The 20,348-nt window shown below is 36.9% G+C and overlaps 1 protein-coding gene across 2 annotated transcripts in view; it reads right to left on the bottom strand.

Moving 5' to 3' along the window:
* The window catches only part of mys (position-specific antigen beta subunit myospheroid), a 390,003-nt gene that overhangs the window by 324,375 nt on the left and 45,280 nt on the right, over positions 1 to 20,348 (bottom strand). For both annotated transcript variants that reach the window (XM_090394055.1, XM_090394056.1), the window contains exon 4: positions 19,131 to 19,238. In XM_090394055.1, the coding sequence (XP_090250181.1) occupies positions 19,131 to 19,238 (108 nt within the window). The remainder of the gene's footprint in view (positions 1 to 19,130; positions 19,239 to 20,348) is intronic.

Genomic DNA, 20,348 nt, shown 5'->3' with positions numbered 1-20,348 from the left:
CCTATGTAACCTGGATGATGTCACACAGTGGTGTCTGTTTTGACTAAAAACAGGAACATAAGAAAATAACAACAAAGAACAGATAGGTAGAGAGAAGTGGTGTAAATTCTCCCAGATTCTGTTCCTCCATAATACTCCTTTTTGACATCTGTCCATCAGCTACCCTTTTATCCATATCATCAGTTTCACATCCATTCCCATTTATCCTACCAAACACCTTTGCAAAATCCCACTGTATCATCATGTAGCAATTTTCTTTATCCAACTTAGTTGTCTAACTATTATAAAATGTCAGATTACTAAGGCATGATCCTTTACAAAACCATGCTGCCAAAAGAAACAAAAGAAACATCTCTTCTTTGGTGATTTCAACCTCTGCAACTCAGACTGGTTTCCCTTCTCCAACTTTACAGACCATGCTAGAAAAGAAGCATCTCTTTGTTATCAGTAATAACATAACACCAGTTGTTTGCCAATCCACCAGAATACCAGCTAACCAGCTCTCCCTCCAATTCCGCCAGATGTTGGTTCTCCTCTGGGAAGTCTGACCATAATCTTGTCCAAGTCTCCTTTTCTAAATGATTCTTCTTAGCCATTCTCAGACTCTCATTCAGTCATGCTACAGAGCCAAATGGCATGACCTTTGAGATGTCTATCTCCCATTTCCATGGTCTGATTACTTTTTTCACTCTTCGAATCCTAGCATCTGCTCTGATCTAACAACAGAAATTATTCTTGTGGGATGAGTGCTTTTACTGCACACTCGACTCAAAACCAAAACAGTCCAAGCCAAAAATACAGCATATATCCCCAAATAGCTCAAGTCAAAAACTCCAGTCACTTACCTAGCACCTGCTCTGATCTAACAACAGAAATTATTCTTGCTGGATGAGTGCTTTTACTGCATACTCGACTCAAAACCAGCCAAAACAGTCCAAGCCAAAAATGCAGCATATATCCCCAAATACCTCAAGTCAAAAACTCCAGCCACTAACTCAGCTTACACTACAGCATGTAACCGCAAAAAAATCAAATCCAAAGAAGGGCCAAATGCACTAAGCTTGTCTGGTGTACAAATGGTAGTTAAGCCTTCATGGTCATGGGACGCTACTTCTCTCCTTTCACATTTCCACCTCTCTAGCATCCTGATAATACAATGCTGACATCTCCTAAACATAAGGCACACTTTTGGTATCAGTTGCTTTCTCTCAGCTTTTGTATAGATGATCAAGGCAGATCTCATCCCATTATTCCTCAAACTGTTCACAGCATGCCTCCTCTGAAATTTCACCAGGACATTAGAAAAATTCTCAGTAGCCTTGATACCAACAAATCTCATGGCAGTATTAGCTGCCTAACAGTATTCTTCCAGTTATACTGAGAGCTTGTGCTCCACAACTTGCACCTATCTTATACTCATCTGGCATCTATCAAACGGCTAAGAAGCAATCTTTTATCCAGCCTGTTCTTCCTTCAAAAAAAAAAAAAAAAAAAAGGCAAATCAATCATCAAACTATCTCCCTATACCTCTGATATCAATACTCTCAAAAATAATTGAGAAAGTCATCAACAACCAACCACTTCACTATTTGGAGACTCATCAATTACTTAGTCAACACCAGTGTGGATACTGTCGTTCACATTTCACAGCAGATCTAGACAACCTCACTCACCTCTGGATGCAAGCCATAGAAAAGCTTGGAGAAACTGAAGTGGTCACTCTTGATATTTCCAAGTATTTAAAAAATGGCATCATGGCCATTACCAGTTTACCATCTTATGGTCTCCTGCTCTTTAAAAATGGATTGCCAGCTACCTCTCTGATCATTCATTGCAGGTCATGGTAGATTGTTTCTTTTCATCAGATTTTTCAATCTGATATTGGTATACCTCAAGGTTTACCAATACCAATATACTCTGTATATAGTATAGTTCTTTCATTTACACCATTTCTCCTATAAATGAACAATCTCTCTCACACACACACAGTCCAATTTACAGCTTTGCTGATGACAATACTCTCCACTCCTTGTTTTCAAAACCTTTTACTACTCAGGTAAATAATGCTTTAAGATCTTCTTTAAGCAATGTCATTAATACTGATCTTACCATTCTGAAATGAGATGTGGATAACCTGGTGAATTTTAATACCATCAAAAGACAAGATTGTCTCATCTCCAGAAAGAAAAACCATGCTGTACCCTCCCTCACTTTTGACAATATTATGCTTATTAACCAGGATTAAATGTTTTCATCTTTTGGCATAATGATCAGGTACACAGACTCCAAAAAAGCTTGGTACTCTCTTTAGTTCCAAACAGTACTTGTCTCATACTCTCCTGACACTTTATAAAGCTCAAGCATCCTGACATTACAACACTGTTCTCACATTTGGTGTGGTACTCCTAAGACCTCCCTCAGAATAATTCACTGTATTCAGAAGTGAGCAATTTGCTTAACTGACAATCCCCTTCCTCCCTAGCTCTCTGTAATCACTTTCCCATATATATATATATATATATATATATTTTTTTTTTTTTTTTTTTTTTTAATGTTGAGCCCATACATGAGAAGTTGGCTGATCAACCTCTACTACATTAGTACCGTATATATGGGCAGTTGGTTGGGAAAGGAGAAACTTGTTTACATTTGATTTCAAAGCCTGTATATTGTATTCCTTTAGAAATACAACAGGGGAAGACTATTCCACTGTACAGCAGTAGCAGGGATGAAGGAAAAAGAAACTCGTTCTGTGGGTTTCAAGGTATACTGTGAAAGGATGTTGGGCGCCAGATCTACTTGTTCCAACAGGCTAAGTATTGAGTGGGGGAATTATTGATGCCATTTCAGATGAACATTTGCCATAGAAATATTTATAGAATACACAAATTGCAGAGACCAAACATCTGTGTGAAAGTGGGGGGAGTGAGTTGGGTGATTAGTAAGTCTAATTGCTCTCCTCTATATTGAGTCAGGGAACATTTTCAGGGAGCTTTTAGGAGCCCCATTCCAAATGTGAGAGCAGTATTCAATAGCTGGGCAGATTTGTGATTTGTATAAAGTTAACAGCTGTTTAGAGGTGAAGTGACATCTTGAGCAAAAGAGGAATCCTGGTATTCTGGAAGGTGAGGATGCAATGATTGTGATATGTTTATGCCAGATATGCTTTATGTCAGGGTAATTCCAAGAAGAGAAATCTCATCTTGTCTGGAAATTTAAGTGTTATCAAAAATAATAGTGGAGAAAATGATTCTTTTTTTGTGAGAAATAAGACAAAACTAGCATTGAAATTGAAGAAGTTATCTGAGCACCATTGGAGGATGGCCTGGAGATCAGAACTGAGGGTAGTGGTGATTGATGTTCTGTAGGTTGAACTGAGTTGTGCAGAGTAAGATTTGTCAAATGAAAGGAAGAGTGCTATCATCTGCAAAAATGTGTATTGGGTTGGAGGTCAACTGAAGTTGGTCACTGATATACAGAAGGAAGAGGGTTGGTGAACAGAACCTTGTGGAACCAAATCATCAGTTGGATGGTGAGAGGATAAGGAACCATCTACCATCATACACACTGTGCATCCAGACAAAAAGCTGGCAATCCAACTGTAGAAGTCCTAAGACAGCCTAAAAGATAGGAGTTTACTTAATAAGCCTTTGTGCCGGACCCAGTCAAAAGCTTTAGAGATATCAAGTGCAACCACTTGAAATTTGCCAAATTTCTCCATGGCATTTGTCCAGAGATGGGCGATATGAGAGCAGATCTCCTGTTGATTGGCAGTGATGAAATCCGTACTGATGGTCACTTAATAGCTGGGTGCTTTCAAGGTAGCGTAGGAGTTGAGAATTGATTGTTTTCTCTCTGAGGCGAGTGAGATAGGACGGTCGTTGGATGGCAGTGATTTGTCATCCTTCTTAGGAATGGGTTGAATATAAGTCAATTTCCAGGCTTTGGGATAGATACCAGTGGAGTAAGAGTGTACAGTCAGCATAGTCTACAAGTCAGTTCCAGTATACCTTCAGAATAATTGAAGGAATGCCATCAGGGCCAGGAGACTTTTTTGTGTCTAATTTAGACAATAGGTTTCTGGTCTCTTTCTGGCAAAAGGATACAGGGACATTGTACTATATGTTTGGCAGCTGGAATGATTGGGAGGCATTTAATATTGTCAGTTATGCATGAATTGGAGGCAAAGCATGAAGCCAGGAGATTAGCTTTTTCTGTGGGTGATGATATAATAGAGCCATCTGGGTATGATGGGGGTTGGAAATAGTTCTGGGCAAAAGTTAAAAACAACTGCTTTAGCAAGGGGCACGGCTGCCATTTGGGTGCAAGTTTTCTGCTTTTTTCCCATTCAAATTCTGTTTTGGAAGCACTGATAACTTTCTTGCATCTATTTTGGGCTCAGGTATAAGCATTAAAGGAGGATAGAGTTCTTGATTTGAACCAGTTGTGGATTTTCATTTGTACAGCCTTCGCACATCATTTGGAGAACTAGGGTTTAGTTAGGGGAAGGCAGTTAAGAGACGTGTAGGGAATGTATGTTTCCATGCCAGTGAGGATTACTTTGGTGATACATTCATGCATGTGTTTGGATTGGAAGACTGGAAACAATAGTCCAACATGGGAATGAAGCATAGAAGTCATGAAGGCTGTCCGACTTGGCACTGTTATAATGCCAAACTACTCTTGTGTGGGAGCGGCTATGTAAGCATTGTTGAATGGGGTAGGAGATAAGCACTAGATTGCAGTCAGAATTACCTAGGGGATTCATTACATTCACTGTGTATATGGAAGGGCCATTGGTAAGGAAGAGATCGTGGGTATTTGAGGAGTGGTTCAGGTTATCTGGTATTCTGGTTGGCATGTGAACAATTTGTGTAAGGTTGTTAGTGATGGCAAATGTTTCAGCATCTCTGCTTGCAAGATCTATACAACTGGAGGAGGAAAGCCAGTTGGTGTTATGAATATTAACATCTCCCAGGTGGATGATTTTGCTGTTAGGAGAGTGGGACAGGAGAAAATTAATTTTTAATGAGAGGAAATTAACAAGCTCTGAGTGGCTGGTGGCATTAGGAGAGTGATAGAGACAGCAAATAAATGACTGAGTGGGGAAAGGATATTTTCAACCAAAGAAGGTCAAACTTGGGCAATTCTAGATTAGGTGCTCTCAAGATTGTCAGAGCGGATATAGGGTGCAGACCCCACCCTTGGATCGAAAGGAGTTAAACTGTGTGTAGGTGGGGGATGGTAGACTGAAGATGATAGTGGACACTATTAAGGTTGGAGTTGAGGCTATGGATGTTAGTGAAGTGGATGTGCAAGGTTCTGTGAGACATATTTGAACTGCAAGGATCTTGCACATTTCCTATGCAGTGCCTGCAAATTGGTCTCCATGGTGGCTGCTAGTGGTGTCACCTGATTTTTGCACTAATTTAACTAGTTTGTAGTCAATGATCCAACTGTGGTCTCCACCTTGACGTTTTTCTTCAATATACTGGCCAATACATACAGGGTGTTCGGGATAAATTTGACATATTTATAATTAATTATATTTTTCCGTAAGTTACATGTATTAACACACACTTCTCTTCATTTAAAAGTTTGGACCCTTCTTCATTCATATACAAGATGTCAGAAAGGATGGATAGCTGGAACCCACCTGAATCATGGAAGAGAATAACTTGTATCATGATGATTCGTGCCCGCCATCAAAATAAGGATATTACGACTGCTGCCCAATGCTCCCTGAATACAGTAAAAACAATCAGGCATGAACTAGAGACTTGCAATGGTGACTACGAGGATGTAGCAAGAAGAAAGATCCCTAGCAGACGATCTGATTGCGTTCGTACAGCAGAATTCCTCGCAAATCTGCAGGAACAGGTGTTGAAGAACCCTGGCATTGGAATTCGGGCTTTGTTCGTGGAGTTGCTAACTGTAGTCAAGCCCTGGATAACAAGGGTAGCCAATGGTAGGCCGTATGTATGGCAGCAGGATTCGGCCCCTTGCCACACCTCTGGGAAAAGTCAAAAATGGTTGTCTGAAAATTTCTACGACTTCACCAGTCCAAATGTTTGGCCTCCAAACTCCCCAGACCTTAACCCCATGGATTATTTTGTATGGGGCGCAGTTGAAAAAGACACCAATCGCACTTCCAGTAATACAAAAGCCCAGTTAATGGATAAAATTAAAACAGTTTTTGCGACCCTTCCCAGGGAGACTGTAGCATCAGCTTGTTCGAGGTTCCGAAGCAGAATTGAAGCTGTGATCGATGCTAATGGTGGTTATTTTGAGTAAATCTTGTTGATAGTATTGTAATTAACTCTGCCTGTAATGTTTTTTTGTCAATTCATTAAATTTAATAGATACAAAGAAGATTTTCTTTTTCCTTACGAAACTGTCAAATTTATCCCGAACACCCTGTACATGCTAATTCATACCACTGCCCATTACAAAAATATGGAGCCATTAACACCTTTAAAAAAAGAGCTATAACAATTTGCTCTAACCAGCAAGAACTAAAAATCATCAGCGACACATTTATAAATAATGACTATAACAAAAATACTATTAATAAAGTTCTTCATAAAACATTATCAAAAAATAATCTAGATTACAGTAAACCATAGCCATTTCATACATTAAAGGGTTATCAGAAAAAATCAACAGAATCCTACACCATTATAATCTCAATGCCACCTTTAAACCACCTACAAAACTTAAAAACATATTCAACTCCTCCAAGGATCCACTCCTCCCATTAGCACATCCTGGAGTCTATTGCATCCACTGCACCTGTAACTTACCATACATTGGTGAAACTGGACGTACAATCCCTATACATAAGAAAGAACACATAATACACATTAAATATAACAATCATGGTGAAGCAGGCCTCTCAGATCACGCTCTATAATAGATTTAGTTTAATCCTTTATCCAAGTGTAAGCAAACAAAGTTTGCGCCTGTAAATATCTTCAGGACTGGGGTAAGGTAGTGCAACAACAGGCAATTCCGAGCAAAGGTGGACCAAGCTCTCATCACTCCTTGTCTCAGTATCTCCCATAATGCAAAGCACGTCTCCTTGGGGCATGCATGCTGCTATGCATTACGAGAAGAGCCACTACCCAGACCGGTTTCAACCTTTCAGATCTCGTCAGTGGGAGGCAGACCAAAACGTGAATATACTAAGGCAGAAGCAATAGGAGAGGTCATATTTACCTATAGGAGTTGCCAACAGGTGTACCACCTTATTATTGAATTATTCTGGATTTAGAGAAAGATGTCGGAAGTTTATTTTGCACTTGGTTAGACTATAATAATTTAGTTTAATCCTTTATCCAAGTGTAAGCGAACAAAGTTTGCACCCTAAAATATCTTCAGGACTGGGGTAAGGTAGTGCAACACCAGGCAACTCCGAGTAAAGGTAGACCAAGCTCTCATCACTCCTTGTCTCTGTATCTCTCATAATGCACATCTCCTGGCAAGATGCTTGACATTATGCACATATCCTGAGAGATACTGAGACAAGGAGTGATGAGAGCTTGGTCCCCCTTTGCTCAGAGTTGCACTACCTTACCCCAGTCCTGAAGATATTTTAGGGTGCAAACTTTGTTTGCTTACACTTGGATTAAGGATTAAACTAAATTCATTATAGCCTAACCAAGTGCAAAATAAACTTCCAACGTCTTTCTCTAAATCCAGAGTAATTCAATAATAAGGTGGTACATACACCTGTTGGCAACTCCTATAGGTAAATATGACCTCTCCTATTGCTTCTGCCTTAGTATCTTCATGTTTGAGTCTGCCTCCCACTGAAGAGACCTGAAAGGTTGAAACCGGTCTGGGTAGTGGCCCTTCCCGTAATGCATATCAGTATGCATGTCAGCAAGGAGACGTGTTTTGCATTATGGGAGATACTGAGACAAGGAGTAATGAGAGCTTGGTCCACCTTTGCTCGGAGTTGCACTACCTTACCCCAGTCCTGAGGATATTTACAGGTGCAAACTTTGTTTGCTTACACTTGGATAAAGGATTAAACTAAATTTATTATAGTCTAACCAAGTGAAAAATAAACTTCCAAGATCACGCTCTCAACACCTTACACCAAATTGACTAGAAAAGTACCCACTCTTTACACTACAAAAACCTGGTATGAAAGAAAATTTATGGAAGCCTGCGAAATTCTGATAAACCACCCAAATATCAACAATAATGGTGGCATGAAAATTCCAAGAATCTGGATGGCACATATTCAGCCTAGTTAATATTTAGTATCTAGCATACTTCAGGACTCTAGGCAACCTTCAGATAGTATTGAAAATCATTCCATACTAACTGGTTGGAATTTATATATATATATATAATCATGTTGTTAATATATGTATATATATATATATATATATATATATATATAGACAGACTTGGTGCTCCTCAGCCCAATGTGATGTTACAACCAACAGATAATAATAGGACTCTAGCATTGATGTAGTAAGATTTTTTTTTTTTTTCTTTCCCCATCAGAGGTCAGGCCAATAATTGTTGTAATGGTTGGTCAATAACTTTAGCAAACCAAGTAGATTGTAGTGCAGCTTGTTTCTCTGTATATAGTATATATGCTCCAGAAGATGACCTTGATATAAAGGTCGAAATGTTGAGTGTGGATTTTGGTTTATATTAAACTAAAGTTTTACTCAAACACAGTAGTTGTCTCCATAATTTTCCAAAATGTATTCTGATCACCAAGTAAGCCTCAAAGAAAGTATTGCCATTATGAATTTTGATGTGCTTGTCATAGATGCTCTGTTGCGGCACTGTCTATTCTATAAGCATTTCCAGTGACACTGCTCCACTGAATTGCCCACTACCATCCCTCTACTTTCGTCTAATCACATATGAGCACAAGTAGCTGCTGGTGAACACTCATACAGTTCAACTCCAAACTCATCAAAACTAACTTCTCATTCTCTGCCTTAATTTCCTCTCTTTAGAACACTTTTCCTCATACCATTTTTCTCAATTAATATAATCCTTAGTCTTCAAGAAATGCATCTTCAAATTTCTTTCTTCTTTCTAACTACTTTCACACACACACAGACAGCACTGCCTTGTTATAGGTCTAGGGACCTCTCCTGTGTTAGACTAATATAACATGAAAGTAGTTATGACAGCTGCTGTATTTCATAATGATAGTAGAGGAAAGGGTTCTACACTACATACATCAGCCTTGTTAAAGACCGATATAAGTTGTGTAGAACCCTTTTCAAGCAAATTCTAGAATACGATAATTTTCCCATTTCATTCTAATTTTTCTTTGCATGCGAGTCTTGATGGCCTGTCATGGCCACATAACTTGGCTTCTTTGAAAACTTACTTAATACTCTCATAGGACAGTTAACCCTATCTTCATAATGATGTAAACTGGCCATCACTTGGATGCATATGGTCTGTTTGCCTGTTTTACAGGGGGAAAAAAAAAAGTTCCTGTGAAAAAAAGATATTGGAGGATATGGGAGACAGGATCATGGCCTAGAGACTTAAAGTAGTCGGTTTTCATACCATTACATAAGAAAGGAGTTTTGAAGGCATGCGAGAACTATGGAACTATTAGTTTAATATCATAAGCAAGCAAAATTTTATTGAAGATCATACTAAATAGTATTGAGGCCAAAGTTGAGGCAGAGATACCCGAGGAACAAGCAGTTTTTAGGAAAGGAAAGGGCACCAGAGATCAGGTCCTCTGCCTTAGACAGATCACAGAAAAATATAAAGAATTTAGACTACCTCTGGTAATGTGTTTCTTAGACTACTCTAAAGCTTTTGACTGTGTTCAGCATGTGCAACTGTGGGAAGTAATGAAAAGAATAGGTTTTCCCTCAACACACTATCAGGGTTGATAGCCAACTTGTACAGGGAGCAAGACGCCATGGTAAGAACATGTGGTGGATTAACTGATTGGCTTCAGATTGGAAAGAACGTTAGGCAAGGATGTTTACTTTCTCCTCACTTGTTCAGCATGTGCAAAGCATTGGATAAGCTCAAAACAGGGATTAGGATAGGTTGTAGACTGAACAGTAATCTGAGGTATGTATGCTGACAAGGAAGAACTAGGACAAATTCTTGATAAAGTTAACAAGATCAATAATAATAGGGGACTTCAACTTAATCGTAGCATGACAAAGATGATACCCCACCCTGACCCCTTCACAAAAAAGATTACTCTAAATCCATCACCATTCTCTACATCCGAGGACCTCGGAAAAAATCAACAAAATCCTAAAAAAACATGACTTCACCTCTTGTTACAGACAACATAGAAAATTGGCATTCCTTATCTGCTCCACTTAAGACCAACCATTAGACCTACCTAGTGTATACCAGGTCCCTTGCAGCTGATATTTGAAATTCTGATATTTGCCCTGCCTGTTTTGCCAAAGTAGGACAATTATCAGAATCTCAGAACACAAGAACTACATCCGATTTCACCAGTACAGCCACTCTAGGCTTGCAGACAATGCTCTGAATACTCTCCACAGAAAAAGTGGAAGAAAGCCACAGTAATACACTGCAGCAAGTTCAAATATGAAAGGCTATTCATGGAATCAGCCTCAGCCCTCAGGAACATGCCAAACCTCAACAAATTTGGATGCATGAGACTGCCCCAAATTTGGGAAACATATATCAGAAGAACTTCAGCCCAAAGGCCAAGACCACCTAATATAGCCTGCCAGGGGGAGGGCACCATCAGGACTTTAGGAAAACTGTAGCTTCCTCGCTTCATTTCTCATTTGCTGTTGTGTAGTACTTGCATGCACGTGTCTATATCTTAAGTTTCTGTGAAGATGGCAACGTGACATTGCCAAAATATTGGAAAGTATATATTAAAGTTTGATTTAAATTTATATTTCTAGTATACGCTGTCAATTCATAAAGTATTTAATAATCACAAAGATTATAGTTCTCAAAGAAAATACAAACAGGAAAGCTCTTGAGAAACAAGTGTACCTTAATCGAGAAAGAACTGAGGAAGTCAGCAACTTTGAGTACCTGGGATCCAGCATTAATGTGAAGAATTGCTGTTCAGAAGAAGATTAGGAATGGCTAAAACAGCAGTCAGAGACATGTCTAAAATCTGGAAGGATGGATTTATTTCCATGGGAACAAAGTTGATTATTTGGGATGCAGCTGTTTTTCCAACAGAGACTTATGGATGTGAGACTTGGAACCTAAAGAAATCTGATTTGAAAAGATAGCTGCTTTTGAGATGTGGTGTTACAGAAGGCTGTTGAGGATATCATATACTGAAAGGTATACAAATGAATGGGTGCTAGAAAAGATCAGTAGAACTTTAAGACTCCTTAAGGACAATGACAAAAGAAAGTTAAAACATTTTCGATACATTGAAAGGATGACCTCTCAGAAACAGTAAAAGGTAAAGTTCCTGGAAAAAAAGGAAGGGGTAGACTATCAATGAGATGGATGGATGGTGTGTGTGGAGTGACTGATCTTCAGGACTACATGGCAAGGCCTTGTGTGGCACATCGCTGAGCATCTGTGGATAACCTGTGAACATATGCTGGAAAAAAGATCTTTCCACCTCCTCATGAAAGCAGGTTACTCATCGTTAGCTAAAATGAGTTCAGAAGCTGTTTCCTTCTCTTAACTCAATCTGAGTTTTGAATTGTTTGCCACACTGCAGCTCACAAGCCCAAAGCCTGCAGAGCTATAGTTTAGCAATTCCATTTTTCTCAGTATTAATTGTCTAATTTTCAAGCTGCAATTTAAGTTCTTTCAACACAATTCCTTTTCCTATAGCTTCTTACAGAAGCTATAGGAAAAGGAATTGTTTTCTTGAGGAATTGTCAGGTTTCCTCAGATAAATTTTATAATGGAATGAGGAAATAAATGAAAACAACTTCTATGGTAAAAAGAGACAGTTATTTCTCAACAATAGTTATTTCTACTTGATTTATTACCTAACTAAACACTCCGGAAAATTATCAGAGTAAAATTAAGTTAATCATTTCATTCAATTAAAAAACAGGAAAATCAGAGTTTTCTTATGGGAATTGAGTTTGAGGCTACATTGTGACTGGTCAGTGAATTTAGCGCTCTTGTAAAATTGGCGATTTTTATCTGTTTTATCCTCAGAAAGTTAGTGTTTTATATTATATTAGTGTGCATTTTTGTGTTTTATAACATATTTTTGTTAAAATATTGCAATATTAAATATCATTTAAAATGGTGGCAAAAACATACACAAGACAAATAACGTTAAAAACAGCAGCGAGGCAAGAATAGGAAGGCTTGCCCCACTAACGAGAATACTGAAGATACTGAGGAGGTTATTGAAAATGGATTAACCTCCAAAATAATGAAGTTGATTATTAGAGACATGAAGCAGGAAGTTCAAAAAGTTGAGCAGCATTTGAATTAACATAGGAAGAAAAAGAAAATTAAGCAGCAGAATAAGAAACAAAGCATGGGATCATGTAAGATAGAAAGTAACAAAAATCAGGTAAGCAACGTTAATTCTAAAAAAAAGGATATTCTTCGTTATGGTGACTATCATAAAACATGCTGTTGATAAGCAGGTTATAACTTCAAGTTTACCTGGAGTAAAAAAGCATAGCACATGAAATTGAAAAACAGAGATCATAAGATTTTTATGAGCATAAGATAAAGAGATAATTAAAGATTTAACCAGCAATAAGGTAAGTATGAGAGAGAGGATATGAAAGAGGTAACAGATTTTGTTGGAAGAAGCAAAAGTGAAGAATGAGAAAGCAAAAATCATAAGGACATTACTCTGGAATGGGCATATGATAAAAATGAATTAAGAGATATGATTGCAAACAATGTGATGCATAGAAGGAAAGGATGATGCAAGTTTTTGGATGTGTGGAGTGAGTTAGGGTAATTAAGTCAGGGTAACTAAATCATAATGATAATGGGAGGAATGGTGAAAATGTGTGTGTAAAAGCAACGATGTTATATAACTGCGTTAATGACAGGAATGGGCATTACCATGGAAATGATTACAAGGAGAAAGCGATTTCAACTGTGTTTCTCAGGTTAGGACCCATGAAACACGTGCAAAGATCTCTGCATATATGTATAAGGCACTAGAGAGATCTGCAAGTTGTCCAACTGTATCACACAGACTACAGACAAGAGTATACGAAAACGCATGCAGGTATCTTATTATGTCTGTATAAGAATGCAAGGAGTATCAGAAACAAAGGAGTAGAGTTTGTTGTCTTGTAAGTTGTTTGTTGCCATTAGTAAGACTGGTATCGAGTGTAAAGGATACAGTATTATTAGGAAGCACAGGATAGGAGAGTAGAGAGCATGCTGTTAATGATATCAGATGACTCTAATCCAGTTAGTGTTGAGAACCTATGACTGTAATACAACTAACGGTTTTTTTGTGACAGTGACTTTGTAGGCATTTGGTGTGAGGTGGAAACTTACAACATCAAATACACAGTGGGGTATTGTTACAGACCTGGTGGACTGTTTGCTATTGATGAAGAAATGCATCGCCAAATAAAGACGATGGGTGCAAAAAGAGTAATCATAATTGTGTACTTTAATTATCCAAACATTGACTGGGTAGAAGTAAAATCTCATGAGAAGAATGAAATTGAATTTATTAAACTGTTGTGAAACAACTTTCTCACGCAATATGTGATAGAAAGAACTTGAAGTTACACAGTGTGAGATATGATTATAGTATCAGAGGGTGTTTCAGTTAAAGACGTAGCTAGTCAGCCTCCAGTTGGTGACAGTGATCATCATCAGGTACTCACTTGAGAATTAGCTAAGTTTATGAATGTTCCATTCAGAAAATTTACATGCTGAACTGCAAAGCAGAAAATTATGACCAACTGAGAAGTATACTGAGTTCGGTGCAATGATATCAGTTGCTGGATGGGAAGAATATCGACAGTGCATGGCAAACATTTAAAAAATACTTAAATGATGGGGTAGGAGTCAAATGGATGTGTAATCAGGGTAGGAGTCAAATGGATGTGTAATCTTATCATGCAGGAATCTTAAGAAAAGGATGATATGGAAGGAATACTGTGTGCACATGGATGACGTCCATTACGAAAATTATAAGCAGCAGGTCAGAAAAAGTCAACTGTTGTATGGAAAGCAAAGTGCGAGTATGAAATAAAAAAAATAAATAAATAAAAATTAAAAAAAAAAAAAAAAACTGGCAATGAAAGCTAAAGAACTCTAGTGATATGCTGAAAGTGAAAGAAAGATTAATTCTAATGAATGGAAATGGTGTGAGGGTGATAGATGCAAAAAAGGTTGTTTAACTAATGAGTGCTCATATTGCTCAAAGATATCAACTTGGTGTATGCAACACTGAGTTCCCTGTTACCTCTTCACTGGATGAGGAAACTTAGGTGTATGAAGAGGAGGCTATATTAGGGCTGCTGCAAAAACTGAATAAGAATTCAGTAATAAGGACTGATGAGATATAAAGAGGGGTACCAAAAGAGTGTTCAGCTGAACTAGCTATTCCTTTAAGTAGGCTATATAATCTGAGTCTCAGAACAGGGAAAATTCCACAGAAGTAGGAAGAATGTATGGTAATTCCATTGAACAAGGGTGGTGCAAAGATCGATGTATCCAACTATTGATGAATTAGTATCTCAGGAGTGGTGGTGAAGATTTGGGAAAAATTGGTTAGGACTTTCATTCAGAAATGGGTTGACATAGAATCTCTACTTTGCAATGAACAGCATGGGTTTACTAAGGGAAGATCATGTTTTAGTAACTTGCTTGCATTCTATAACAATGTTACCATTGAACTAGACAAGGGAAATGGATACACCATGATACTTTTGGATTTTGCTAAGGCTTTTAACAGAATACAGCGTGGAAGACTGTTGCATAAATTGGAGAATATGGATTTGGATTATAAAATATTAGTGTGGATAAGAGAATGGCTGACTAACAAATATCAAAAAGTCATATGGGGAGTGTAAGTCTGCAAGATTTAAAGAAACCAGTGGTGTAGCACAAGGATCAGTCCTTGGTCCACTCTCATTCAATCTGTACATTCATGACATTGGAAAAGAATTCTATTCTTGAGAGACACCTGTAACATGAAATTAAGAATTATCAACATGTTAGCACAAGAATATTTTAATATTTGCAAAACATTTCAGTCTGAAATTAACAGACTATCATCAATGGTTTGGTAGGAACAGTTTTTTCAAGGTAGAATACAAACAATTGATCAGTCAAAAATAGAACGAGACACGTGATGTTACATTGCAAAGCACTAAGGAGGGGTAAATTTCATCAGAGTGATGAATAAATTATAGGTATCAATTCACAATTTCATACAACAATCTTAATTTATAAATTCAATTAAAGAAAACAGACTAATGTAAGAATTAGAAGGTCTCAATTGAAAGAAGAAAAAACAAAAAAACAGTTGTCATCCGGATTAAACTTTCCCATATTTTTAACAAGGATAGGCAATCGTTTAGGTTCAAGTTAGGATGTTGAAGTAAGGCTTCAGCATTCCCTTTGAATAGGCATTGGAATTTATAGTGAAATTCCTAAATCTGTGTAGAAGGTGAGTCCTGGACCAGAGAATGTTGTGGCTTGTCTCTATCCTGCGTTGTGCCAATACAGACTTATCGGATTTGTTGTGAAGAATGTGCGTTTGATGTTCTTGTATTCTTTTTTCTATAGAGCGTCCGGTTGCAGATTGCAGTCACTTGGTCATTGCTGGAACTTGATATATACCAGGCAAAGACATAGTTGAGCATTTTTCTTTTGGAGAGGGATATTTTGTTAATAGGGATAAAAGTGGCTGTTAAATCATATTTCTTCAGAATTCTTGAAATCGGTTCTAAAATTCCAGAAATATATGGAATTGGAACTCGACATATTGCTTCTTTGTTTTTCTGAACTGGATTGTAGGAATCGAACAGATGTTGTGTAGTCTTTTCAGAGAAGTCATTTAATTTCATGTAATGTTTGATAGTTGAAAGTTCTTTCTGTAATATGTAGGGAGTTGAGCAATTAGTTCTAGCTCGTCGAATTAAACATTTTATTATTCCTGTTTTTTAGATAACAGGGCAGACTGTTTGAGAATGTAATGTCCAGTAAAAGTGGGTTTTATGTAAACTGCTGTTGTCAGAATACCTGAAGTTGAGGGAACGAGAAGGATATCTAAAAAGGATAACTTGTTGTCTTTTTCACCCTCCATGGTAAACTTGATATGAGGGTGTAAAGAATCTATTTTGGCTAAAAAGGAAGGTAAAGAATCTCTGTTGTGAGGCCACACTGAAAAAATGTAGTCTATATATCTAACCCAAAAGGAAGGTTGAGAGTATATAGATGAAAAAAGGATGTCTTCTAAATGTTTCAAATAAAAGTTGGCTAGAGCAGGTGAAAGTGGACTCCCCATGGAAGTTCTTTCCACTTGGTTGTAGAATTTGTTTTGACATAAGAAATATCCAAAGTGCATCACGAAATCGAATAATTTTACGATATCTTGTGGGAAGATGTCAGAATGTAAATGTGATGTCTCTTTGAGAGGTACATTGGTAAATAGAGATTCTACATCAAAGCTTGCCATAAGATCAGTGAGCTGTAATGAGATATTTTTTTTAATTTGTTTAAGAAATTGGAAGATTTTTTTTTAAAAAAAAGCGTAATTTGCCTATACGTGATTTCAATAATTTCGCTAAATATTTGGCTATGCGGTAAGTAGACGAATCAATACAGTCAACTATAGGATGGAGAGGAATGCCTGTCTTGTGAATTTTTGGTACACCATAAAACCTAGGAAGTCTTGCAAAATGCGTTTTTAACCTTTCTATAGTGTCTGCATCTAAACTTATAACCTCATCTAGAAGGGAATTTAATTTCTTCAGTTGCCTGTTAATGGGTTCGTGATCAAGTTCTTAGTATGTTGAGTGATCTCTAAGTAAAAGAAAAATTTTTCTCCTGTAATTTGAAGAATCCATAATTACCATCGTTTTTCCCTTATCTGCTTTAGTGATAACAAGGTGGCTGTACACTTTACACCCTCGTATCAAGTTTACCATGTAGATTGAAAAAGAAAACAAGTTATCCTTTTTAGATATCCTTCTCATCCCCTCACCTTCAGGTATTCTGACAAAAAGAGTTTACAGAAAACCCACTTTTACTGGACATTACATTCTCAAACAGTCTGCCCATCATCCTTATCAAAAAACAGGAATAATAAAATGTTTAATTCAATGAGCTAGAACTAATTGCTCAACTCCTTACGAATTACAGAAAGAACTTTCAATCAAACATTACATGAAATTAAATGGCTTCCCCAAAAAGACTACACAACCTCTGTTCGATTCCTACAATCCAATCCAGAACAATACGTCAAATTCAAATTCCATATATTTCCGGAATTCTGAAGAAATATGATTTAACAGTAATATCCACCTATTTTCCCTCTACTAAAGAAACACTCGACTACATCGCTGCCTAGTGTATATCAAGTTCTGTGACTGCAATCTGTCGTACTTTGGACAAACTGGACGCTGTATAGAAAAAAGAATACAAGAACATCAAATGCACATTCTTCACAACAAATCCAATAAGTCTGGATTGGCACAACATGGGATAGAGACAAGCCATAACATTCTCTAGTCTATGACTAGCCTTCTACACAGATGTCACTATAAATTCGAATGCCTATTCAAAGAGAGTGCTGAGGCCTTACTTCAACACCCTAACTTAAATCTAAATGATTGCCTATCATTGTCAAAAATATGGAAAGTTTAATCCGGATAACACACTAAGTTTTTTTTTTTTTTTTAATTGAGACCTAATTCCTACATTAGTCTAATGTTAACTTTAATTGAATTTATAAATTAAGATTATTATTTGAAATTGTGAATTAATACCTATAATTAATTCATCACTGATGAAATTCATCTCTCTTTAGTGCTTTGCAATGTAACATCACGTGGCTCGTTTTACTTTTGAATGATCAATTTTTTTGTATTCCACCTTGTAAAAACTGTTCCTATCGAGCCACTGATGATATTCTGTTAATTTCAGACTGAAAATATTTGGCAAATATTAAAATATTCTTGTGCTAAAGTGTTAATAATTCTTAATGACATTGGAAAAGATTTTACAGGCAACTACAACTGGTAAGGTAATCAGGAATGCATCTGATATGCAGTACTTGCAGAATGATTTGAATTGGCTGGAATTGTGGGCATGGGAAAATGGATATCAGTAAATGTAAAATCCTTCACTTTGATGTGATTAGATATCCAATGTCTTATTATATAGGTGGAATTATGCTAGATGAAACTGACCAGACTAGGGATCTTGGAATGTTAATAGATAGGAAGTTGAAGTTCAGTGGCCATGTATCAAAGATTGCAAACACAAATTGATTACAAATACAATGCTGAAACAAACTTTGACATTTAAAGATAAGTATGTCATTTTGCCTCTTTACAAGGCCTTGATAAGACCTCACGTGGACTATTGTGTGCAGGTGCGGTCTCTTGGTTTCTGTTATGATTCTGATTGAGAGAGAGTGCTCTGATAAAGTGATTCTGACAGTAGAGAGAGAGAGAGAGTGCAAAGTGTATTAAAAATGATATGAGGATTGTGGAATACTGATTATGAAGACAGACTAACAATCTGTAGACTGCAGACACTAGCAAAACAGGAGAAAGAGGGGTGATATGATTGAGACTGACAAACTTCCAAAAGGGTCATACATGATTTCAGTTAATGGAATTTATTTTATGGAGGGTAGAAAAAGGACATCCTTGGAAGATGAGAATGAATGTCACTAAGAAGGTTGGTGAGATCTAGATTTTTCTCTTAGAGTGACGTGTAATTGGAATAGATTGTCATAGGATGTTGCATGTGCAAGCAGTGTGTATGAATACAAGAGCAAGTATGATAGCTGGTGCATGTAGTATGTGGACTCCCTTATGAGTCTCTGACTCCGTGGCTGAAGCTCAATTATACTACTAGTAAATACCTACAGACATCAAATTGCCAGACTCTCATTTACTTTCATTTAAGAAGCATAGTCACAAAACTGAATTCATCAAATCATGTTTATAAATCATAAGACTTACCGCTATCTTATCCATGCTCTGACCAGGATACATGATTTGTGGTTGTTCACATCTACTTATTAAGTTACCAATATAGTCACAACGTCTGTTACCTTCCTGAGTAAAATCCTGAAAAAGTATGTAATAAAAAAATTCACTGGCTCAATCATTGTTATGACGTTGTTATAAATGCTGTTAAATGTCACTATTATTATGCTTTATTAAAATAAAGGATAATAAATATCCATTATATATTTGCCTTTGAATTTTGAGCGCACGGTAATGCATGTATTTGGATGTGTTCATTTCCTGACGATCTTTTAAACCACTGGTCTTGCCAGAGACTAAGCAGAAACTCTTCACAATACCATGGATTCTCAGAAGATTACTAACTAGTCTCTGATGGGAACCAACATTTCTCAACACTCAAGCAAACTTTAATCAAAAGCAATAATAAAAGATAAGTACAACAAAATGTCCTGAGTACAGAATTCACCACCTTATTTTACTAATTCAATATCAAAGTAACTCGCGCCGATATGCAATAAACATTAGATATCTCAATAAGTTTTGTTACTTTTGAAACCAGTCAAAGGCAAACACTACTTTGATACTTAGCTTAAATGATGTATTAGTTCATAACTGGTAAAAACAAATAAATAATAATAATAAAAAGCCTTGTTTAATCTATAAAACAATATACTGCCCTTTCTTTCAATAGTTCCCGATGACAAATTAAGATTTTAAGGCTCCTTTCTTTTATGAGTGTAAGTGTCTCTGTAGCACAACTAGAAGAACAGCAGACCACTGTGCCCTTTGAGAAAAGATCCGAGTCCAAAACTTTTCAAAAGAAGTTTTAAACTTTTATCCAGTCTATTTCCATTTTGAATGCATAATGTAATTGATGATGTCCTACACACTGTTCATAATTTTATCAAATGGGAGGATATCCTGGTTACTGTGTTTTAAAAAATGAAGATGAAACTTTCTCAAGTTAGCCAATCTCACACAGAGGTAACAAGGTTTTCTTCTCCTGTAAAATGTTGTTTTTCATTCTGCATACAGAGAAATCCGTATTACCTGACTCCTTGGAGGTGTCACGTAATAATAATACTTATATAAAAAAAAAAGAGAGGGGAACAATTATGTGTGTGTGTGAATAGGTACAAATTAATCTATGTGAATGAAGTAAAAAGATAAATAAAGAGAATCTATCAGTTTCAGGCCATGGTAATATCA

The sequence above is a fragment of the Typopeltis vanoorti genome, chromosome 6, assembly GCF_054136105.1.
Source record: "Typopeltis vanoorti isolate ZY-2024b chromosome 6, IOZ_Tvanoo_1.0, whole genome shotgun sequence".
Lineage (NCBI taxonomy): Eukaryota > Metazoa > Arthropoda > Arachnida > Uropygi > Thelyphonidae > Typopeltis > Typopeltis vanoorti.
The sequence above is the reverse complement of the archived record's forward strand: the minus strand, read 5'-3'. Positions and strand labels throughout refer to the sequence as shown.